Source organism: Passer domesticus, chromosome 2 (assembly GCF_036417665.1).
Source record: "Passer domesticus isolate bPasDom1 chromosome 2, bPasDom1.hap1, whole genome shotgun sequence".
Taxonomy (NCBI): Eukaryota; Metazoa; Chordata; class Aves; order Passeriformes; family Passeridae; genus Passer; species Passer domesticus.
The window spans coordinates 17384115-17409063 of NC_087475.1; the positions used below are offsets into that span (position 1 = coordinate 17384115).

Below are 24949 nucleotides of genomic sequence, written 5' to 3' on the forward strand. Positions count from 1 at the left end.
GGCGGCCGTGCGTTCGGGGAGAGCGAGTTGCGCAAGGAAGTCGTGCCGGGAATTGCCGTGCGGAGCAGCCGGGGCTGCAGGCAGCGCTTCCCGGGGGATGCCCGTGTGAGCCACCGCCCGCCCCGGCTCCTCCTGCTCGGGGGCACCGGGGTGCAGGATCGTCTGTGGAAACTGCGATTCCACACGCGGAGCGGAGAGTGAAGCTGCCAAGGCGCACCTGCGCTCCCGTCCGCGCCATGTGCGCACCTGGGGCGCGGCTGTCGGGGCTGCGGGGGGAGAACTTAAAACTGCTGGAAGCAAAAAGTTACATTACATATGTTCCTGTTTTCCGGGAAAATAAACTTGCCCACTCCATATATGACGGGAACTTTGGAGTTACTGAATAAAAATATCACTCTAAACCTCCCTAGGCGCTTAGCACTTCAGAGAATAAGTCACGTGTCAGTGTTGAATAAAGTCACTTCAGCGGGGCAGTAACTGCTTAAAATATATTTTCCTTACATTTTAAATCTAAACTTACTCTATTAAGTGTTCCACTGTTAATTTCAAGATGAAAAATAATTTTACATTTTTTTGTACCATCCTGATATTTAGATGGAAGTTTTGCCCCCCCCCCCCCCAACACTTGTTATTTTACAATTTTTTGGTTTTGCCCTCCCCCCCCCCCACACACACTTGTTATTTTACAAATGTGTAATACTAGTAAAAATTCTGGAAAAAGGAAGATGGCCCTTCCCCAGCAGAATTTTGTGGTTTTAATATTTTCCCTGTGAATCTCTTCCATTTGAGAATGGCAAGAGATCCATTCATCAAACATGCTCTGTTTGATCCCTCCTAGATAGCTCATGAAACCCTTAAATAGGGCTTTAAGATTACTTTAAATTTCTCCCAAGCATTATATATATATATATATATATGTTTAAAACATAATTTACAAAACGTAAATTACTTTTGCACTGTTCCTCTCTCGGACACTTTTGAATGGAAGATTGATTGCAAATACGAGCTACTTGGAATCAAAAACCACAGAGCTCTTGCTGTAATAAAATTAATTGTGAGCTCTATTTTGGTGAATTGGGGTGCCTGGGAAGTCAGCATACCTTGTGCAGCAGAAGCAGGCACAAGGCTGCTCTGTCAAGGAGAACAAAGTTTTCTTCAAAAATATCAGATGTTGGAGAATGTATTTCCAGCTGTAATGCTTTTCACACATGAACTGCATGTTTTAGGGTTTTTTTCTGCTGATAAAGTGATACAGATCAATTATAATTATTTTGTGAAGAAAGATACTCTTCCTAGTAAGTCAGATTTCTAAAGTTCAGGTTTTTTTGAGGATAGCTGATGCAGGTGTAGTGCGAGAGGTACCATCAGCACTCAGATCTCTGGTGCACTGCTTGCCTGCAGTGCTGTTGTCCTCTGGAGAATAAAAATGAGAAATTGAATGAAAACAATTACTTCTAGTATTTTAAATTACATTTAGCATTCTCTCTGTGTTTCTTCTTGTGCTCATGTGAACATGCTTTCCCTCAAAAATGCACTTACCAATAAAGTGCATGTCAACAGTATGGGAAATTTATACTCCATTCCTGCAAGTAAATACACGTACTGAGAACATATTTTCAGTTGTGCCCTGTAAATGACCTTGCTGGAGACTGTTCGTGCAATCCTACGCACCAGGAGCAGCTGTTCCACCCAACTGGCTGCTGCCAAGAAGGTGTAGTGGTCTCAAGTTTTGACAGGCAAGAAGCTGAAATCCTAGGAAAATTAGTTCTTTTAAATTATTATTTAGGATATAACTAAATATCCATTGGTAGAAATCTTTAGTCATCAACTTTTTACAGATTTTTGGAGTACTCTGTTTTTATGAACTACAGCCAAGTTATGTGGTTATCACCCTGCTTAAGGGTAGTCTGACTTCATGAACCTTCTACACTTACCAGCCAGGTTGACACATCTCTTAGGTACTTCACTGCCCTCATTGCAGAGACACTCCCAGGTAACTGGGTGAAAAATTAGTTCCTCCATTATGTTTAAATACATCAGCAAGGTGAAAACTAGAACAAGATGTTCACATCTTTAACCAAAAATTGTCAAAGACAATTGAGAAACTGTGAAATAAAGATATTATTTCTTTTCTTACAGCATTATTACAACATACAATGCAGTCAGGAAACTATTTAATTTTGTCCTTTCCTCATGACGATGATGATAATTGCTTCTATTGGAACTTTGGAGAAGGTAAGGACTGTAAGAATTTTTCTTGGAACATTTTCCTCTATGACACTGAGTAGGAGCAGTAATTCTTCCAATGTTACTTTTCACAGAATAACTAATCAAAAATTAAAATGAAGGCAGGAGGGAAATAGAAAAATACAAACAAATCAAAAACCCAACCCCAATCACCAGACTTTACAGGATCCTAAAATTCAGTGGTGACTAGGGAAGTTGCCTGGGATCCATTGTGGACAACACTGCAAACATGGACTGGCTGGACGTACTATATAGCTACAGATAAAAACAAACAAGATGTTGGGGTACATGTGGAATGAGATGAGGAGAAATACAGAAAATGAAACCAGGATGTGTCAGCTGGGTGGTGCTTTCTTTCATGTGCTTGTTGCATGTCACACCTCGCTTCCAGAAAATGACCTCCAAAGGTGAGTTTTGAAGAAAGCTGCTACACACTATTTGGTATATGGAAAACTGCCCCCATGAAAATTTGAAAAGAGTGAAGTTTGAAACTTCCCGCTTGATTCAAGAAAGTTAACTTGTGGGACATACAAAGAAGGCAAAGTCAAGTCCTTCTGTTTTCCTATGTCATACATTTCTCAGGTAAATTCAAAACCAATAAAAAGATTTTTCCCCTTCACACATCAATAAATTTTATCCCCACAATACCAGAAAAGTAATGAATTAGTTCTAAAAAGGAGCTGTATTTTTTTATGAATAAGAACAATAGCCAGTTACATGTTTGTGCAAACATACTTTGAAATAGAATTGGGATGTCAGCTGTCAGGGTAGGAAGGGGAGCTGTGGTCCCAGTGAGGAGGCAGGGGGTTGGTGTGGGGCTCGGGAGAGCCTGGCACTGCTCACTCTAAAACTGTGACTCTCCTGGCTTACAGCAGCCAAGACTGGGGGCTCACCCCAGCTCGCACCCAAGCCAGAAGCTACTCATGCACTTGTGTCTTAAATATGCAGGTGATTTTCTTCTTTCTTTCTTGCTTCCCCAAAGGGGAGGCAGACCACTCCCTACTGTAGCCCTTGGCACCTGGCCTCCCAAGCTGGGTTGCTTGCCAGCTCCAGTGGGAACAGTGCAGTGGCTGGGATGGAGAGTTTGCTAGCTGACTCAGGGCAAACATTATTAGTGGTCTTTGTAATTGCTTATAACCATTCTGTTTTCAACATGTGCTCAGACATGTCAGCTGACTAGTAAGTACATCCACAGCCAGAGAAACCCTAAGTGGGTTGGACAACAACATTCTTCCACCTGAAAGATCCTTTGCACCAGTATTTTTCCTGCTTAGGCAATGGTTCCTGCTCTTTCATGAACATGCCCACTAATTTTTTGACACTACATCCAAGTGTAGTGTCAAAGAGATCCCTGTTTCCACATCCACAGCAAATATCAGTGGAAGATCCTCTCCACCCCAGTAACGTCCTTGCAGCAGGACCTTTCATCCACCCAATACATGATGGGCTTGAAAATCTTGTTACACATGATCCAGGATGAAAGGTAGTGATGATACAGCACAGCCAAAACTGTTTGATGTTTAAATTGCTGGCATCAAAGGGCACAAGGCCAGCATTAAAACATTTCTGAAGTAAGTGGGACAAGAAGCTGGGTGTATCAACCCATTCTCTGGCCATTATTTGACTGTGAGGTAAACAGGTTTAATTGGGATGCAGAGGAAATGCAGAAAAGCAGTTTTACCTGGCTCTTAAAGCTTCACATTTGTGTGTGGAAACCATAGCCACTAGAAGAAATAAATAAAAGCAACTGCAGAATTAAGGTTTTATGCAGGCACACAAGTAAAAAAAAAAACCCACACTAAGCATCATTTTCTTTAGAGTGTCATATATCAAAGAGGGCATCAAATATTTATTCTAATTTTATATACATCCCTTAACTAGAGGCATTTTTCTTGTCTTTCCCTACTTTGCCAGAATCACACCGAGACAAAATAACCTATCTGCCTATGTAGTTCTGGCTTAATGATATCTCCCAAGTTTATCTGGAGAGGTTTGTCATAGATTCATGAATTCCTGAATTAGCAAAGGAAAATGTCCCCAACCTGTCCATAACAAAAACCAATCTTTTAGGAAAAGAAGCAAGTGATTTCATCCTTAATTTCTACAGGGAGTAATCTCATTACAAATGATAGTGTGACAAACTAATGCTAATTATTTTGGTTGTCCTTTGTGTCTCACTGGTATGTAGTTCAAAGTAACAGCTGAAAAGTACATGATAATTTCTTTAATATATTTAGACACTATGGTACATGTGGGTTTGCATTTATATGTAGGCATGGTCTTTATCTATCTATCTATAGGAAATGCTGGGCTACAATGAGAATAAAACAGAGCCATGCATGTGTTCTGATATTTTTGTAGAAATTGTTGTTTTCTCCAATAGTTAACTGTAATATATACAGAAAACATAGCAAAACTTAATTGACTTGCCATTTTGTTAAAAAAATTAGAATGATTATCTAACACACACAAACAATCCAAATGTTTAAAACAAAAGGAAAAAAGCATTGAAAATTAGTATTTTGGAAGGAAAATCTATTAATGGGTAATGTTATTTAAGGCTAGGCTACTGTACTGCTGTTACAGATCTATCACTCAGCTCATACTGAGACATAAGAGCATCAGGCCAGAGAATACATCCTGTAGACTTCTGCTGAATTGAAATCCAGACCATAATCAGTTCTGGTTTTGACCTGTTTTTCTTTTATATATTGTCTGTATTCTTGACACATATATTTGTAGCTTCTTATTGTAGCTTATCTTCAGCATTTTCCTAGGCAGGAAAACAAAACAAATTCCAGGATCCCTGGAATTTGCTATCTTGGTTGTCCTTAGAAACCAAGGCTGAAACCAGCTTTTTGAGACATATTTTTGTAAACAGAGCCTGGTCCCCACTGAAGGTGGGGAGAATTTAGAAGGTACTAGGACTGGGGGGATTTCTTCACCAGGTCAGTTGCTAATTGCAGGGCTCTTGTCAGATACTCCAATTTACAAAATCTGTAAAAATTATACACCTGTCACACAGGGCATGCATGGTCAGTGTTTTCTCCCAAACCAGCTGTGCACCCGAGGATCCTTCTATAAAGGTCCCCCTTTTTATCACCCTAACTGTGTCTGGCTCATATTTTTAGGACCAGAAAAAGAAGCATCAATGGTACAACCACATTATTGACACAGCCTTGGGACGAAGGGCCCGATGTGGCTGCTGCTGCTTGGCACTGCACAGAGAAGTAACCAGACACACTTTGCTCCTTTCTATGCAACAGATATTGCAAGGTAAAAGTCAATAATATGTGAGTGGCCAACAGTTCAAGGATGCATCTCATAGTCCAGCAACACACTCCTGCACATAGGGTTATTTGAATGCACAAGGTTAAAATTGACATCCTGCACTTCAGTACTTACAAACATCACCCCACTGACCACCAATATCACAAAACAGCAAGGAAAAAATACTGAGGAAAAAAACTAAAAAAAAATTTAGAAGTTTACCAGAAAAATTCAGGAAACTGAAAGCTTTGATTAACTTTGATAACAGATCATCTGTAAGTGATCGCATAAAAACGTAGGGGAACTTTTCACTACACTTTTCTTATTTCCAGATTTTACAATCTTTCCTCTTCCTCCAGGATAGATTGTTAAATTTTTAAAATTCCATACAGGTATTAACTAATACCAACAGGAATTATAAACAAATAGCTGAAAATGATTCTTCAGTGCACAGAATAAGTGGAGATGCTGGCATCTCAGAGCTATCCTAAGGTAACCTACATGATTTCTACCTTTGCCCTGTTTCCCAAAAGTTAATTAAAAAAATCTGCAAGTTTATCTTCCATGAAAGCTTCTTCTCAATGTTTTGAACAACTGTACTTTCTGTCACACTGTATCCACAGGATGATGTTATTTACATTCGTTTTTGGTTTCAGTTTTTCACTGACTTTGTAGCACTGTTTTGCTGGATTTTGGCACCTGTACCATCCGTGTTTGGAATATTGTTAAGAAAAGACCAGCACAGTTGCTTATGTAATATACTAATATGACACATCTGGGTACAAAGGCATGCAAAATTCACTGTGAACATGAAAAGGTCTGCCTGTGCTCCTCCATTGTGGCAAGTGGAATGCAGAAACTTTCCCTCTTCCCATGCACAATAAGAACTGATAGGCACTTGCAGCACCTACCTAAATGAAAGTCATAGGCAGGCCTGAAAACTGCAGGATTATGGAGAATTTTCTTCAGTTTTCCGGCTTAAAACCAGATGCCCAGATTTAAAAATATTAATATGACTTTTGATAAGAGACTTAAATATCAGAGCTCAAGTCAGATTCAGTCTTGCTACATTGCTGTCTTTTTTTAAATGCAAATTTAAGCTGTGGGTTGGTTTCTTTTATTTTATAGATATAATTGCTTTTCACAAAAAAGGAAAAATGAGAATTTTACATGAAGGAACCATCTTTTATGAGAAATGGAATTTAATAGCTATGACCACTATATACGTTATGCTTACATGAAAAGAAAGATGAGGCTTGATGTACAAGCCCCCTGCAAATAAGGCCATCATACATCTGAAAACATTAGGAATCATCAGGCTTGTTTTTAAGAAAGCAGACTTTTGGAGCAGTGATTCTGAAGTTCTCAGTCATCCAGGGAATATTTGCCACTATCAGAATAGAGCTACCCATCTTTTTAGAAGGTGTCACATCGAACTATACATTAGACAGATCCTAATATCTCCATCTTAAATCAACAGCAGTTGTATTTGTCAGGAGTAACCACTGAGCTGTGAACAGACTTATTTTTATAAGCATAACAGATTTAACTTTTGTCACCTTTAATCAATCTCAGATACAAAAGCTCCTTAAGTACATCGTATTTACCGTGACTTACCTCGCATCTGTAAACTAAGTGAAAAACCCTAGAAAAATACAAATTGTGCTTCAAATGGTTTGAAGTTGAGAAAGTGTATGGCAGTGAACTAATTTGAGAAGCCAAATGTATGCAGGTTTAAAACAATTCCTTTTCCATAACGAGAAGTAGAGGAGAACTTTCTGTCCAAGTTGCTAATGGAGACAATTTAAAATATTCCTTTCTTACAGTAAGAGTGGTGGAAACTACTTAGCTCTTTTCATTTCCCATGGGATGAATATTGACTGAGTAATTACAGCTATAATCTCTTCAGTTTCTTTACAAAAGTTTCCTGCAGAATTATGTCATTAAAACAGAGCTGACTGTATGTAACATGCCTATAATTCAATTGTGCTTAATGGCTCCGACCTACTTAATTTTACCCATTTTCCTTTGTATTTGGAATTTCATGAATGCTTTGTTATAGAAGTTTATGAAATAGATGACAAACTGAACATAAAATTTTCATTTATCTATATATAAAGGTACTGACTTGATGGTATAACCACAGGAAACATCCAGATGCCTATGAAGAATCAAAAACCTTTTCGAGAAAAAAACCCCTATCTTGAAATTTAAGTTCTGTCTTAAGCACTGTGAAAAAGTGTATTTTTAAAATCTGTGTCTGAAGCATATTTGCTCCTCGCTGCCCTCAGTCCAAACAAACGAGCCAATTTTATACATATTTACAATATTTAATAAAGATATACAAATCATTGAAAGTTTTCATATAAATGTTGCAGCACTTAAAATTAAGGAGAAGCATTTAATTTGCTCTCAGCTCAGACAGTAAAATTAAATGGAAACATAACAGCCTTCTGCAGAAAGAAAGCATTAAACCACTTCTCTCTGTGGGGAAAGGCAGTATCTCAATATGATTAACAAACCCAAATTTAATTCAAGCAGTTACTAACTCTACTAATTTAAATGCTTAAACATTTGCTGCCTGACTGATAAATAATCAGCTTCTTTTGGATTCTGCATTAGTATGTTTTACCAAACCCTTGAAAGTTATTCAATAAGGTTTTCTATAAATTCTTTGGCTACATACATTAAGGAAGTTAAACACATGTGAAATCTACCAACTATAAGTACCTGAAAAATAGTACACATTTACAGATTATACATGGATCAGAGTGCAAATAGCATGAGAGAATTGTTGTCAAGGACTAAGTTACTTACAACATCCATTTTTACATCCCAAACAGAAGGCTGTGGACAAAAAAAAATTGCAATTCTTAGATTTAGAAATCTCTTTGAAGAGCTTCTTGATCACCTAAAAATGCCTCAAACTGAACCACTGCTTCATGTATTAATGTTACCACTTTTAATTATAACCTGCAGTATCTGCTTCCTCTTTTTTTTTTCTTTTGAAGAATATAGAAGTTCAGAAACTGCTCATATAAAGAACAGAAATACTGGTTGTATTCCCATATGGAATTATAATGACTTTAGATTCTTTTATGTCTTCTGAAGATATTTTTGTAAGCAAAATATGAAAGCAGAAATCCATGTCAGTCCTCCAAAAGAGCTTTGGGTTATAGTGATTTTATGGTGAAAATGTTTAATTTTCTTCTTGCAGCATTTCTTCTATTTCTTTATCCCAGTTTTCATCACGCTTTTCTGATTCTGTCACCACCTCATACTCTTGAAGCTCTTGTTGTAATTCCTTTTCCCAATCAGCAGTTTCTTCTAAAAGAGACAAATGATGTGTAAGAATTTAATAGATAATATTGTATGTTGCTTATTTATATAGAACTAGATGTATTGGCACTGAATCTCTCTTATATCCCCTAAACTTTATGGGCTCTTCTCCTTAGAAACAAAAGGAACTTCAGAAATTTCACCTTCCTGTTGATCACAAATATAAATTAATTAATGTCCAATAGAATTCCTACATGCATACCATAATAAAGATATTAACAGCAAATACACAGCTAAGTCATTATGAGTGTCCCTTTGCAAGATCATTTTCTACAGTCTTTCACTCTCAACTGAATCTCCCTTTGCAATTTTAAATTCCCATAAAAAAACAAAGTTTGTAAAAGTGTGGATATACTGCTATGGAAAAAAGAAATCAAGATCAAATACTGTGGCTAGTTTAAAACAAAAAAAAGTACTCTCCTCACTAACATTTGTAGCTAGGCAAGCTCACTTAATCAGGGTTAAAGGTAATCATATTTCATACTTCAGGGCAAAAAAAATTAGTCAGAAGGCATTCCTGTGTTGTTAATCTCTGTTTTAATTAGCTCTGCCTATCATAGGCAGGAGTGTGGGGGAGGAGATGGGTGTTTGATGTGTTACACGTTGGCTGGCACTTCAGCCTGGGTAGGAGGGTACGCAATTCCAGAGTCCAAAGCAGCTCAGGCCAGCTGAGATGTCTCTGAACAAATAACACATTAATGATCTATTGAAGCACTTTCATCAAAGAACTTGATGCAAGAAAATCCAAAGCACATTCTAAGAAAATTCTGCAAATTTTGTGATAAGCATCTACATATACAAGTGTTGTCAAAGTAAATTACCTCTGGCCAGAGTTACATCATCTCAGACTGCTTTTATGCTCTTTACACTGACAGTAGTTCTTCTGAATTATTTTAATTAATAAGCTCCACTTAATTTCTTATCATCATTCTCAAACAATTTGTTAAATTTCAAGTCTTCCAAATGCCTATAAACCTTTATAGGCAGAGGCCTCTTCAAGCTCATAGTCTGGTGCAAAAGTTGCTTTTTTTGGCTGGTGCCAAAAGAAGAAAACAGAGCCTGACTTTCAAATACTGTACTTTACCTACAAGGATGTCAATTAAAGAAAACAATTCATGTGCACAAGAACCTATGAAAAAGGAAGGAGGAGATAAAACCAAAAAAATACCCCACACTCACTTTCATCAGAGTGACTAAAAAATGTTAGGTTCTTTGGATTTAAACCCCTCACAGTTAACATTCTATGTAAGATGCTTTGACCATGGCAAAAATGACCATTAATTTCTGCAATATCTCATTGAAGATTGTTTCATACACTTTTGAAAAAATGTTGAGAGATCTACTTTTCTAAACTGAATTACAACCTTTTTTTTTTTTCTTTTAAATCAACCTATCTTAGAATTGCTTCATGTAAGAAACAGAGGTAATAATAGCTTTACCTTCTACTTCTGAAGTCTCTTTCTTTTTGTCTAGCACTAGTTGTTCCATTTCTTTTCTTAGGTCTTCTTGATTCAGATTACAGGTATCAAAAGCATCACTCACAAATTCTGATACACCTGGACTCGTGGAAATCTCTTCCTCATCCTGCAACAAGACACTTCAGTACAAACTTATCCAGACAAGGTAAAAAAAGTCACCAATATATAGTTTCACTCATGTGACTACTTTTAACTAGAGTTGGCAAACCCAAGCACATGACTCTTGCAACTATTTTTCTTTACTGGCTACTTTTCCTTACAAGTATGTTTGTACAAAAAAAATGTTAGATAGCTGTACTGAAAATTATTTAGTTTACATTCTAGGCTTTTTGTGTTCTCCTAACAACTTTAATTCTGACTTTTTAATCTTCAGAAACAATAATAAACTCCTGAGTAGCTTAGAACAGGACCTAAACATTAAAAATTTGACCACAATTCAGTAACATCAAAGTAAGATTAAGAGAGGACTGTTCTTTGGAAATCTTTGCCCGCTGCATATTATTGGCAAGTGAATGCACAGCTCTGCTTCTGCCAAGAGTGTTCTCTGGCACCAATTTTACAATCCAGAAATAAACAAAGGTCATTTTGTGTCTAAGGTAAAGGCTTTTGCAGTACCAAGCAAAAGTGAAATAGAACAGTGTTGCTGTTGCAATGCATCATTTAGATTCCTTATACTTCAGCCTAACAACTTGAAGAGTTTGACAGAACATGGCACACAAATATATTTTTATGAAGGTACTGCTCGTGTCTCAATGCAATGCTAACCTTCTACACCAAATGTTTTGGAAAATTCACTCTTGACAGAAAAATCACATCATAATGTGGAGGACACGAAGGAAAACATTCTTCAGACAAATTACTGTTTCTGCTACTGAAAATGAGCTTCAAGATTATATGCTGAAAATTAATATCACAGCAAAACAGCAGCAGGTTATGACTGACAGATACTATACTATTATGGTTTCACAGCAGAACTTACTCAAAAAGATGCATAATTACTTATTAAGGAACAGCTTCACATATTAAATCCCAGATAAAATATAACAGCATTTTTACCTCTTGTGATTTTATTTGAGGCTTTATTGTAACAGGCGGTGTTTTTGGCCGTACTGTTTCTATCAAGGAAAAAAAAAAAGGTAGATAACATTTAAATATATAAAAATCTAATTTAATTTGCATAGCTGTTAAGTATATAAGGAAATACTGTATTTTAAGGAATCCTTGTGGTTAAAGGCTGAATCTAGCCACAGGTGAACCATTTTCAAAAGCAAAGTGAAACAATTTTCTATTCTTAATTAAGACAAATTTAGCAAGCCATTTCCTCATTATGGCTCCAAACTTAGTAGACAGGATCCCTCTGACCCTCAAAATGACATCCCAAGATCTTTAAAGTTACAAATGCATAAACTTAAAAACTTTTAAGTTTAAAATTTAAACTCATTAAATCCAGTCAGTGACTGTCACAGAAGTTTTCAAACTCCCCTGGCTGGGTTCTACTGCTGACACAGGTGCCAGTTAGCTTTTGGGAGACAGACTGCACACGTACTATGCACACTCCCAAGGGCACATGGGAACAGTGTTCTGCAGCCTTACCTTTCACACAGGCAAAAGAAATCACTGAGAAACAAACCCTAGAAGCTGGTCTCAATTTCCTAAGAAAACCTGATGTGTATTCTGTATTTAGAGCATGGTGCTAGGAAAACAATGATTGTTTACAAGAAAGGTTAGATCTTTTCCCTGGCAGGTAAAGGAACATTCCAGTTTTTTCCCTTGTGCAACTCTCAAGGGAGAAAAGTTACAATTAAGAGCCAGGTGGCTGCAAGAACAGGTAAAATTCAGGGGAGGCTGTGGTAGTGGTCAAGTGCTTGCTTAGCAGTTCTCTTTGCTTAAACATGCAAAGAAGCTCTGAGCTTGCAGCTCTGCTTTCTACAGGGTGCCCAGCTGGATCCTTCCTGCTAACTCAGCAATTTCTGATTCTTTGTGTTTAATTTTTAAAATTAAGGTCAGTTTTAATTAAAATCATTCCCTAATTGGTAGCTGTCCCTGCTTTTATAGCTCATCTACTCAATGCCCATTGCTCTGTCCCATCCTCTCTCTTTCTTCCACTTTCGTATCTCCAGAGGACTTCTCACTGCACCCAACACTGCAGCCAAAGAGGCTCCAGCATTCCCTGCTTGGGGAAGCTGTAGGACATGGCAGTAACTGTTTGCTGCTCAAAAGAGGTGCCTCAGACCCCACCCGCTGCTCTCCTGAGAGGGGACACAGCTGCTCTGCCCTGGGCCATGTCCCCATCAGGTGTGACTGATGTACCATTAGCATCATTCTGGATTACTGGCCTGGCATCATCTCCTCCACTGCAATGTGCTCTCATCCCAAGGTGATTTACTCCCTAACTACAGAGCTACAAATACCTAGAGAAGGGCTACAACTTGGCATTTTCTTATAGATCTTATATAACCTTTACACCAGAATGTGGAATTTCTTCCATTTGAATCTTCTCTTTTCCTTTCCCATCAACCACGCTTATTTAACTTTCTGAAAATAGCAGCTAAGGAGGAGACACAGAAATGGAAGGCTAACAATTCTATTTTATAGACACTCAGCTTTAAGAAGAAACCCTGAACATTATGAAGAACTACCAACAGGCAATTACTTCCAGTTTTAGCCTCCAATTAAGGAATCCAACTTTCAAAAAGGTTAAACCAAAAATAATATGTATGATTCAGAGCTTCCCAAATCTATGCAATTTCTGAGTCAAACAAAACATGCATTTACTACAGTCTGGTACATGAATCTTTGCCATTACAGAACATGCAGTCATTAGGAAATCTATCATATCCCACACTGGTGGTTTGAACTGTAGAAGAGCTGCAACAGACCAAAAGACAATGCAGTTTTTTGGTTTTTTTTAAATGAAGGTATGTTTTGCTTTAGTCACAATGGGAATTTTATTAGAATCCAGCAACTTTCACTTTGACTGAATAGTACTTTCCAAGTGTTTGGATGACTCAAACAGAATATTTTTGTGGTTCAATAGGATCAGATGCAGTCTCTCCTGTAAAGCTGAGACACTTCAGTTAAAACAGCCATAGTTTTGGGACAGTAAACAACTGCCCTGAACAAATCTAGTGGGAATTGGTGCCTCTTGGTCTGCAGTATATTCTGGAGTCACCTGTTCTGTCAGCATTGCTTGGATGACAATGCTGACAGGACAGGTTACTACAGAATCTACTCAGAGAAAACTATTTTTTCCACTCTACATGGGGATCTTTGCCTAGGCTGACACAGGCATACTCCAAACAAAACCTATGAGAAGCAAGAGACAAACTGACAACAAAGGCATATAGGCAACATGGAAGACGAGCTTTGTAATTCCATCTGTAGCCTTCCCTTTACCCCAGAGTTCTGCTCTTGGATGGGCAGCTAAGGCCTGACTGAATAACCTCAGTTCAGGCTGTGCAGAAGATTGCTTAAGCAATCTTGCAAAGGTTGTGAGAGACCCGTGAAAAAGTCTGTAGAAAGAATAAGAAAGGTGATTCAAGAGGAAAAATACCTATATGGAAAGATATTATATTAAAAGAGGAGGAAAAAGAAGTTAACTTGGCAGCAACCACCTGACTGGAAGTCAGGCCAGCAGTGTCAAAAGGACATAAGTATTACTGGACTTCATGGATAACAATTCATTGATATTGGGATATGAGAACCATTCCAAGGTGCAGAAAGGACTTTCTCCTTCTGTCCAGTGTCTACCCAGCCTGCCAGGATCCTTCAGATGTCCTACTGGGGTGGTGAGTGTACCTAGGCTAGGCTAAGATTTAATGAGCTACTGGTTATCTTTTGTATTTCTGCCAGTAACTGTTTTATACTCTTTAAGCCACAGATATTCCTGCTTGCAGAATCTGTTAACATGCAAAGAGGTCCAGTGGTTTGTAAGAGTGTCAGTAAGAATAACCTGTAGAACCTGATCAATGTAACTGAAGACACCTCTGTTGAAGCAGCTTTTTCATTTCAAGGTTGAATCCCAGGCAGCCTCCTGGTCCCCATTTTTTTCTGTTTCCACAATACATTATGGACCTTTGCACACCCTGCACTCCACCACCACAGCAGTTCTACCTCTGTATCACTCACTAACTTCTGTTTGGAATGAGAGATGAGCAAAACCCAAGAGCAATCCATATGCCAGCTGGCTGGGCTGGCTAGTACCTGTTGTCTGATCAAATGAACCAAACTTATCTCCTACTTCTTTCTGACAAGTCAAAAATCACACCTAAGACCACTAATGGTCATGAGCTGCCATAAGCCAAGTACATTTCTCCTCCTGAGACTTCCACTCTTCTGACAAAGTTGGCTAAAACTGGAAAACAGCTTAAAAGCACCAGGAGCCTCCTCTTCCCCAGCTTACACAAAGACACCAAGTATGGTGAGAGAAGCATTGATTTAACAGGCAATCCAGGATAAAAATGTGATGGCATCTGATGTATACAGTGAACATTTGCTGATGCCTAAGGATTTTTAGCATTTTAAAATATATTTGTAGCTTTGCACATTTTTAATAAACAGCTGTATAGTTTCTAGCACTTTCTCACACTTTAGAACAGTAGTTACCCTTTCTCACATATTACGCCACGTTCTTGAAATTCTGTTTGGTCAAGAAAAAGAGTTTCTAACAAGGACATCCAGTTTTGCACTAGCATCTGGGCTGAACTAATGAAATAGTTTGCAGATATAACACCATATAGGGCTAAGAATCCTTGGAGGGGCTCCTGTGGTGCAGATCCAAGGGTGGTTACAGGGTAACTGTTCTTCTATTGGATGTACTTGCTAGACATGCTAATTAAACTTATAAAAATTGTGAAAATTTGATGCTGCAGATGCATATAGGTATTATATGTGCAACTGAAAGCTTTCATTAAAAGACTGCTTTTTATGTTATCAATTTTAATATTTGAAAATTTTTCTTCCGATTTTAGACAACAGTGTTACAGTAAGTGAATGAACTGTGCTAAAACAAATGTTTCCCATACCTTTCAGTTCACTATCCTCTTCTCTGCCTTTGCCCTCCTCCTTTCCTGCTGCTTGCTGTTGAGCTGCAAGTGCTGTGAGTTGTGCAGACTGTTTAATTAGGGACACCCTGTAGAAATAATTTCTCCAGAACACCTCCTCCTTTACACTAGAGAGAACAAACAGATTTTGGTTATTACATTTGGAATATAGTTCCTTTCACCATCTAGCAGTGAAATAAAATTAAATATGCAGACAGGAGGAATAGACATAGATGATATTTAAGTAAAATCTTAAAAAAGAAATTTGTGACATTAACACATTCTAAAAAGTTCATCATTTTAGAAGTTCCTGATCTCTTACAAGACATTTGCAATTGACTTGAACCTACAACAGTAATGTTATAAGTCTAGAAAAAGCTTAAAAACACACAGCAATACATGGTATGGAAAAATATTATTCTGTTCCATATCTCCTGACAAATTACGTAAACAAACCCAACAAGCCAAACAACCCCGTTCTCTTCCCCTGAAAGCCAAACACTCTATTATTGTCAAACTATAATTGTCTGCATCTTCCTAGACAGGTGGAACTGGAACATCTGTGGTGGCACAAGCCAATCCTAGATTGCAGCAATACTATTCCACTATCTGCACACCTTTCAGCACATCCACAGAACCTGCAGTAACCAGAAATTGCCACCTTGGAAATGACTAGCTCTGGTAAGTGGCAGACTATCCCCTACCTCAGGTAACATTTCCTTCTAAAATTCCTCCAGCAAAAAAGACAAGACCCAGCTTTAATCCACAGGCAACAGAAGGCAGAAATGGCAAGATCTGTGGGGAGGAACTTGTGTAGGCTGAGAAAGAATGAAGTTACCCTCATACCTATTCAGGCAAACAGCAACTGAGACTAAAAACAGGTGAAAAAAATATTAAGCAATATGGTAGAAAAAGCAAGGATAGCATGACCAGAGGCTGAAGACAGCATCAGATAATATGAGCAGATCCTCAGAAATGACAACAGAGAAGAAGGGAAACAGAATGAGGAGCTGGGAAGGTTTATAAAAGGAGGAGATTTAAGACAGAAAATGTCACAAGGAAAGATTTTCTTTCTGTTTTCATCCTTGGAAAAGGAGACTAATGTTGGGAACTCCCACTTAAATAGAAAGCTAAAATAAGCTGAAATTAATATTATGAATAAGCATTAGGAACAGAGTCTGGGACTGGACAAGGAATAACAGCTCTGGAATAAAGCTCTGCAAAATAGAACTTTCCCATTTCCTATCCAAATCCAGTTTTTCTTGCTTACATTGCTGCTTTTTTGTGACAATATTCTATTACTATTTCTCCAGGAGTGGTCTCTCACTATCTGTAATCACATTTTTGGGATGTCAGTTACACCAACAGATCTGAACATTTTGATTGTTGCCTTTACCTTTCCTTTGAGAAGAAAAAACTCAAAATCTAGCACACTGGACATAGTAATAATGAGGACATCTTCCATGCTTCCTAAATCAACAGTTCCTTATTGTTCTGTCTCACATATACACTTTTTTCTTACCTCAAATTGCTGATCTGCAATGCACGTGCAATACTGCATGTGTTAGACACTAGCATAAAAATATATGTACACATTGGAAGAACATAAAGAACTGAAGGAAGTGAAAAGAACAAAGAGTCATTTAAGAGTATTTACAGACACATTAAAAGCATGATGGTACAGTTACCAGAAGAAATTACTTACTGTTTGGGAACAAGGTCAAACCTCATCCTATTGAGAAGCTCATCTTCTTGTAGCATGACCAGTGCAACAGGGTACATTTGATCAAAGTCAAAATGAAACTGCACACCTGCTGGAGGATCCCGCAGAAAATTCCGTTTATCCTTTGAAGAACATATTTATGGCCATTAAATGATATCAGAAAAAGGACACCATATTTCACACACAAGAGCATCAAAGCAATCTGTAATGCCTTTATAAAAATAAAAACTATATTGAGAAACTGCTTGGGTTCAAGTTGGAACTGATAGAGCTATTTACTCTTGCACATGATTGGTGTGGTGAGAGACATATTGAAATTGTCTTGAAAACACATAATTTAATAAACTTACTTAAAAAAACCCAGTAGTTTAAATTTCTCCACGAGAAAATTTCAAATCTTACAGGAAATTAAATACTTACTGCTGATAAAGCCAGTATTTGTTGTTGAATTGTCTCTTCTTCATTGCTGTCTGCCCAGGGAGGCACTGCTGCTTCTAGTATTGAAAGGAGGAAGATAATTGCATGTATATTACTTGGAAAAAAACCCACTCCAAATAACAGACATTACATAAGGTAACAGTGTCACAAAACTAAGCAGAGTTACACCAGTAGGCCAAGTCATTGTGTCTTTTTCCTAAACTAAGTCCATGGCATAAGAGAGAAACCCTTGGAATAGATCTTTTCTTATCAGAGGTAAAAAAAATAAAACAACAACTAAATAGTTGCTGCTCTCTCTGTAATTGTAAAAATAAATCTGTGGGGATTTCTTTGCAGCATACAGCAGTCAGAATTTGGTACCTCTTAGTTTAGCTACTGATGTAGTGCTGTATAACTGGTTAAGTTGCCTGCAAATAGTATTTCCAGATCCACTTAAAATGTGTAAACTTTGTCTAAATTAAGCTTGCAAAGTAACTTACAGCCAGAAGACACCAATTCTTTAACAATGGAGAAAAATGTTATAAATTTGTTATGAATTACAACCTGTTGTACACTGAGTAAGCCTACTCCAGTTCAGCTGCTTTATATGGTTATGCAGATGCTTTCAAATAATTCTTTGGGCTGTACAGAGAGGAAAATAAACTATTGTAGAGGTAGAGATATTTATCACTCTCTTCACTGTCAATGCAAATTCAGCCTACAGAGACAATTTGATGCATCTGTAGCAGATATTTCTTGTGCCCTTAAACTAACAACACTTATTTGCCTGTGCAGCTGATATCAGCAAGATCTTTCACCCACATGGATCCACATCAGATGCTGATGCTTCTTTCAGTCAGGCCATCTGTCACTCCTCCTTTGGCCAATCTAGCTACCTATTTTCATTAAGCTTTTAGAAATGTATTAAGAAAATACCAGTTTACTAACAGACAAAAAGACAGAAATACAGACAACACAATCCCATAAACAATCTTGCAAGAAGAAACCAGACTAACATACTAACTAAAAACATAATGAAAAATTTTATCACAATCCATTTAAAACCAGCTCATTTTGAAAATTAACAGTCACTGCATACCGAAACTGTCAGAAATTATTGCATTCAGGTAACACATTAATAAAGATAAAAGTCAATGATGAAAAACAATGTGAGAAAACAGCTTTTGTTAGCATGGTGATCTTTGAGTTTATTTCACAAAGTAGAATTTAAAAAGCAAATCTAAACCAACTACACAATGTAACACCAACCTCACTTAAAAATCTAATCTTCCTATTCCATCACCTGCATTAAGTTCTGTTATAATGTATTTTATTAAATTGTGTTTTGATAGATTAGTTTTAGATACAGCTCCATTATCCAGCTTTCAGCAATTTTTCACTTATGTGATATTAGACATCATCAAAAAAAGCATACATTACCTGATTTTTTGGTTTGCTGCTCTTGGACAAATTTCTTCTGTTCCTTCTGAAAATCTCCAATAATTGTCTAAAATAAAAATCAGAGAACCACAATTAAAAAAAACCTTAAAATTCACTCTTCTTGTTTTATGTTCAGTAGTCAGAAAGTGCTTTCAAATACAGTGCATATTCTTATATCCATAATGGCCCTTGCTGTTAGTTAAAGGTGTCTCATGTCAATCATACACTTCCTTTTACTGAAACATTTGATTTTGCATTTAAAACTATTGTGTATGCTTTCAAAATTATATGTATAGTTTTATCAAGTTCAGGGAAGACGGAAAAAAGAAGGAAAATCTTAGCTGATAATTTGAACATTGGCATATCCACTTACTGTCTCACTATATAAAACACAGCCAACACAGACTGTTTAGACTTAATTAAATATGTTTTTAAAGCATTAACACTTAGGGATAGCCTTGGCCTTACAGAAGTTTCAAGAGTTGCCTAAGAAATATATCCATGACAAGAAACTGGACTTTCAAAATTTTAAAGTTGCATTTCAGACACCTGCTTAGCTGAAACAAAATGACTTCTCTTATGTTGCTGACAAATTTTCATTAAAAAAAATCATATTTAGAAATACTCTATATTGAATTTAGAATTTAAAAAAATGGAGAATGATCTCAGAATTTGGTATGCCATAATCTAGAACTAAGAATGCAAATGTTCTGTGGTTGAAAGCAGAGACAAAAATGATGAAGCTAGAAATGAATACTTAAACCACTCACAACAACACAACTTTTATGCGTGAGGTCTATGGATTAACAAGTTGCCAAAATGCACAGAAGTCTTCAGGCTAAATCCTGATAAATTCCTTACTTTTTTTTTTCCTTCAGTGACCCAGTATTTCAGTTTAAGATTACTATCAGTGAGAGAACTATAGTAGTGTCAGTTATACAAACAGATTATTGTGGTTCTTTCTGGTTTAAAATTAATTTTTTTTACTTATGGAATAAAACAATTTATATGATATAAGAAGAAAGCTTTATGATGGTACAGGTATAATCTTGTTTCTCCTGTATATAATACTGATTAATCGAAACAGGGATTCATATTACTCTAAAACATTTACAGAAAAAAGAAAATTGTATTTTTGGCATAAAATATGCTTGCTGTAGGTACTTAGCTACAGTTACTTAGGAGCATTATTATTAGTGTATTAAATTAACAAATAACCTTTTTACTTGATTTTTCCCCTTTGATGTCGATCAAAATTACATTAGACTCTGATATTACTGCAGAAGGAAATAGATCTCTACTATTATTATATAGACAAGTATCTAAAAATCTGAAGACAAAATGTAAAATGTGATCACAATAGAAAATAATTTGGCAATTTGATGGAAGACAACCTGAAAACTAATTATATCAAGAAAGATAATTCTGTTGTATTAAAAAATAAACAGGCAATGCTGTGGTTCCCCAGAAGGGCTGTCTGAGAGACAGGAGCAGGAAAAGGGGTTTGCCTGGGTGAGACACTCCTGGATGCAGTCCTACTACTGCTGGGATGGTTTTGACCAGTTCCCTTTCCTTTCCTTCCCTTTCCTTTCCCTTTCCTTCCCTTTCCCTTCCCTTTCCCTGATACTCTCAACAGCAAACACAGAACACTTCATGGCACTTATTGCTGCCTTTTTCTTTTTTTCTTTTCCTTCTGCCAGGTTTGTGGCTTAAAGCACTGGAAGAACACTTGCTGGCACAAGTTAAGCAACTGGAGCTGACAGACAGGAACAGAGAGGGCAAGAACTGTGGGGCAGGGTCAGGGTGGGAAAACATCAGGACACTAACAAGGGGTTTCATTAGCTCACTGGCTCTTTTGGAGCTGTACCTGTATACCCCTAGGGTCCCAGGATACAATATGTACAATGCCAAGCTAATTTTGACTTCTGCCTTTAAGATGCAAGCTACCTCATTCTTTTTTCCAACTAAATAAGCTTTGGGGCAAAAAGAAACCAGTCCAGACATCTTGGGACAGACATTCCCCAACTGCCTGTCTCAAATTCTTCCAGCCCTTCCACCTACATCAGCATTTTTCATATTTTCTTCTGGTCTTTCTCCAGTCTATCAACATCCTGAGGGAACTGAACAAACACGGGTGCAGCACTGAGAAAAGCAGGGTGACCATTTTTTGGAAACTCTACCATGTGTAAACATTTCTGTCACATCATTCATCATGACAAGAGATGCACAGTATCTCTTGAAAGACATAGTATCTAAAGACAGTTTAAAGAAATGTTATCAAATGCCAGACTTGCCACATGTTGCAACAATGGTAAGCAAACAGATCTTTCAGAGTAAGTGTCTAGAAATAAATTACCTTATCGATGATACTGTCAATTTTTCCTTCTTCTACAGACTTCTTTATTGTCTGTGCTGTTTCAGCAACAGACTCAGATATCTTTTTTGTAGCAGCAGAGGCAAAATTGAAGAGGTAACCTTTCACAGACAAAAAAACAAGACCTGAGAATAGATTTCTTTACATCCAGTTCTCTTTCTTCTATTTTATCTTCTCTTTAGACATTTGGATACTTAAACATTTCTTTCAAAATACCTTAACCCAGCGTCCAGCCTACAAAAAACTCCTAAAATTCTATTTATCCTTTTCTAGTTTATATTCTTTAATGATGATGATCACAACTTTCTGTAAATCAAATATTTATACACGAACCTTGTTTACTAAACTAAACATTGCTAATCATCCTTAAAATACTCCTTTCCAGTAAGTTTTCTGAAGCAATGTGTCTTTCCTGATTTCATATAAGTATTTTGGAGACATTAAGCCATAAAGTAACTTAGCCAAAGTATTAAAACAGAATTGTATTTTTTTAGAAAAATCAACATGCACAATAAAGTCTTATAACCTGAGGCAGCAAATCCATGAAAAATTTCAGGCAGCTAACACCTCCTTTAAAAGTCTTAGCATAGAAGCTTGCTCTTGATGTTTGCCCTTATCTATTTTGCATTGTCTTACACTCTTTAGGAAGAGAAAAGCACTGTGGCCCTGTTCACTCATTTTTCTGAGCCATATTTTCAGAAAATATTCAGTGTCAGAACAGCAATGAAGACTTCTCAAAGACTCACATTCTTTGCATTAGCAGTGCTGAAGTGAAGAGAGGTGGCAAGGAAAGAACTACATACACATAGCACGGCCATCTGCACTGTATTACTCTATTTTAATTAAGGATAACAAACTTGCAAGAAGCAAGATGTATATCATAAACCTTCAGAAACATCAAGTACCAGCTTATAGACAAGAGATTTTAAGACACTGGTACTATTTCTCAGATAGCAGGATGTCACAAGCACTTAATTGTATCAGAATGGCTGCATTCTGACTGCAGTACCTCAGCTCCAGCACACACATTGTGTCAGTGCTGTAGTAAATAAAACACTTGCAGAGGGATCTGCATAGATTGGAACGCCTGGGCAAACACCAGTGGCAGGAAATTTAACAAGAATAAATGCTGGGATGAATATAAATTGAGAGAGGAGTGTCTGGAGAGCAGCCCTGCAGAAAGAGATCTGGGGGTGCTGCTTGGTAGTCAGCTCAACAGAAGTCACATATTTCAATTATTCCAGAAAATCACCTTTGACTTTTTTACAGGGGGTTGTCAAAAAAGTCAACCAAACAACAAAAAGAAAATCCCCAAACCAAACAAAACCCACCAAAACCCAGGTCTTCTGTTTCAAACAAAAGACCATGCTCCTTCTCAAGAACTCTCAAAAAATCCAGTTTCCCTATGGGTTAGAAATGTAAAAAATAATCTTATAATGAAAAAAAATAAATTAAAAGTTCATTTAATACACAGTTTTTAGCCCCCGGTAGAATGAGTTACTTTGGAACACTGATGTCACCTTTTGGAAAGCTGACTAGTTTCTGTGGTAGATAAAATGTTCTCCTGTAATGATATCACCAAATCAATACCAAAATATGCAGAGGTCTAGCCAAGCCTTAAGAGAATCTTTTATATGTAACTTTTGGTTACTAGTCACAGAATGGTGGTAACCAAACATCCTTCAAGTACTTACTAGCATCTTTTATACCTGTTATCAGCCTCTATAACCCATCCCACGATTCAGGCATAAAAAAAAGGTTAAGTTCTACATTTCAGACATAGACACATACAATATTGCCCTTATGAGAGTAGAGGAAGCAGCGACCTACTGGACTGCTTACTCCCTACCAGCTTTTATTGGTGGTTTCAGGTATTGCCTCTCCTATAGGCAATTGTTTTAGGTGCAAAATATGCAGAGGTATTTGGTGTCTGGTGACATTCTGGCATTATTGCACAAAGTGGTTTTGGCCAGTCCTGGAACCACGCTGAAGAGCAAAATGCTTTTTACTTCCAATAAGGGCAAATATTATTTTGAACTAAGGTACTTATAAAACTGCAGAAGGGGTGGTACTTAGCCTTAGAAAAATAGAATTTGTGGTGGAAAACAACACTTTCAAATGACTAAGAAACCCATCTTCCATCTTACAAGTGTATGCCTGTACTAAGAATATGTATCTAGCAATACTTCTATTATTAGTTCATGTTGGCAAAACACTCATAATTTCTGCAATGGCAGGATAATGAATAAAAATAATGTCTATAAGGCTTTGGTTTCACCAGTAAAATTCTTTATCTGCCAGGACATTCTTTTTACACAGCTACCCAGGTTGCTGCCATGCAGAGGTCTCCAGGATTATGTGTTAAAACAGCAAGAAAGCCTTTCCACCACAATCTATTCTGGTGTCACAGACAATGGAGCCATTGACCACTAAACCAAATTTTCATTCACAGAGCAAGTTATGGATGGATCTTTATACAGATAATAGTCAATACTTATTCTTCCCCTGAAACTCAAAGTCCTTTTTCCTTCCTGAGCAATCAGAGCAATTTGCAGATTAGAACAATCAGAGTCAGCAGCAGGTTAGTATCAATTTATCACAACTAGACAGATATTCAACCAAACTGCACAGACTAAACTGCTGCAGTTCTGGGTGCCCAAGATAATGCACAGTAAAGGACCAGCTCAGATTAACCTCTCAGATGATACTGATCCAGAATTTCAGAGCATCAATTAAAAAAAACCCAAAACCCATTCCTTAAAAAAACCCTTAGTAATGAATATAGGTCTATACTGTAGATTAATTTTATCCAAGAATTCACTACATTAAAGCAGGAATTTTACTTATAGCAAACTACAGCTTTCCCCATCCCTGGCAGCGTTCAAGGCCAGGCTGGACGGGCTTTAAGCCTGGTCTAGCAAAAGGTGCCCCTGCCCATGGCAGGGGGGTTGGGATGATTACCTTCAAGATCCTTTCCAACCCAAACCATTCTGCGATTCTAAGACTGCAGACATGCTCAACAAAATCACAAAACCCCATTATTTTCCTGTGGAAAAAAAAACCCCAAAACACAAACGCCCACAGTGCAATCCACGTAGTACATTATTCCACGCAGCCGGATCTATTCTGCCTACACACAGACCTCCTCCCATAGCGCCAACAGAGCAGACACTTAAAAGCTGCTCCTTTAAAAACAGCTCTGAAAGAGGCGCTAATGGAAAGGCACCATGCAGCCTTGTTTCCTTAGCTCACTTCTGAAAGCCGGCAGCCCCGGCACACTCACTGCCGAATCCCTTGGCCTGGCTGAGCAGCGCCTCCGAGTCCAGCTCGCCCTGCTCCTGCTCCTGCCCGGCCGGCCCTGCCTCCTCCTCCTCCTCACGCTCCTGCTCCTGCTCGGCGGGGCCGCTCCTCCTGCGGGCGGGCAGCAGCTGCTCCTCGCCCGCCCGCTCCAGCCCCAGCCAGCTGCCCAGGCCGCGCAACATGGCTCCGCGGCGGCGCTCGGGCCGTGCGGCGGGGCCGCTGCGCGCCGCTTCCGCGAGCGACACTTCCGCCGGCAGGAAGGGGCGGCCCGCGGCTCCGGGCACCTGTGGCGCCGGGGCTGTGCCCAGCGCGGCTGCTC

The 24949-nt window shown here is 38.0% G+C and overlaps 1 protein-coding gene and 1 long non-coding RNA gene across 3 annotated transcripts; one reads left to right on the forward strand and one right to left on the reverse strand.

The window, feature by feature from the left end:
- The first annotated feature begins 1014 nt into the window (after positions 1 to 1014).
- Positions 1015 to 8765, forward strand: LOC135293445 (uncharacterized). 2 transcript variants are annotated; one of them, XR_010355569.1, is made up of 3 exons: positions 1015 to 2235; positions 2322 to 2654; positions 5379 to 8765. It is a non-coding gene; the product is annotated as an uncharacterized LOC135293445 (long non-coding RNA). The 2 variants fall into 2 exon arrangements; XR_010355567.1 differs by lacking the exon at positions 5379 to 8765 and having other exon boundaries at positions 2322 to 4676.
- SYAP1 (synapse associated protein 1) lies at positions 7827 to 24857 on the reverse strand. Its single transcript, XM_064407603.1, has 9 exons — positions 24614 to 24857; positions 21313 to 21431; positions 18957 to 19023; positions 17520 to 17593; positions 17082 to 17221; positions 15359 to 15504; positions 11391 to 11449; positions 10296 to 10440; positions 7827 to 8844 (listed from the first exon to the last, which is right to left on the reverse strand). The coding sequence occupies exons 1-9, from the start codon at positions 24810 to 24812 to the stop codon at positions 8717 to 8719; spliced, it is 1077 nt and encodes a 358-aa protein (XP_064263673.1). The 5' UTR covers positions 24813 to 24857; the 3' UTR covers positions 7827 to 8716.
- Positions 24858 to 24949: the final 92 nt, after the last annotated feature.

Excerpts from the sequence above, each read along its gene's own strand:
- SYAP1 (XM_064407603.1), bottom strand. The coding sequence starts at position 24,812 with ATGTTGCGCGGCCTGGGCAGCTGGCTGGGGCTGGAGCGGGCGGGCGAG. Across the intron at positions 21,432-24,613 it reads CCAGGCCAAGGGATTCGGCA|GTTACCTCTTCAATTTTGCC; the intron begins GTGAGTGTGCCG and ends TGTCTGTGAAAG. Across the intron at positions 17,594-18,956 it reads GCAGCAAACCAAAAAATCAG|AAGCAGCAGTGCCTCCCTGG; the intron begins GTAATGTATGCT and ends TTTCAATACTAG.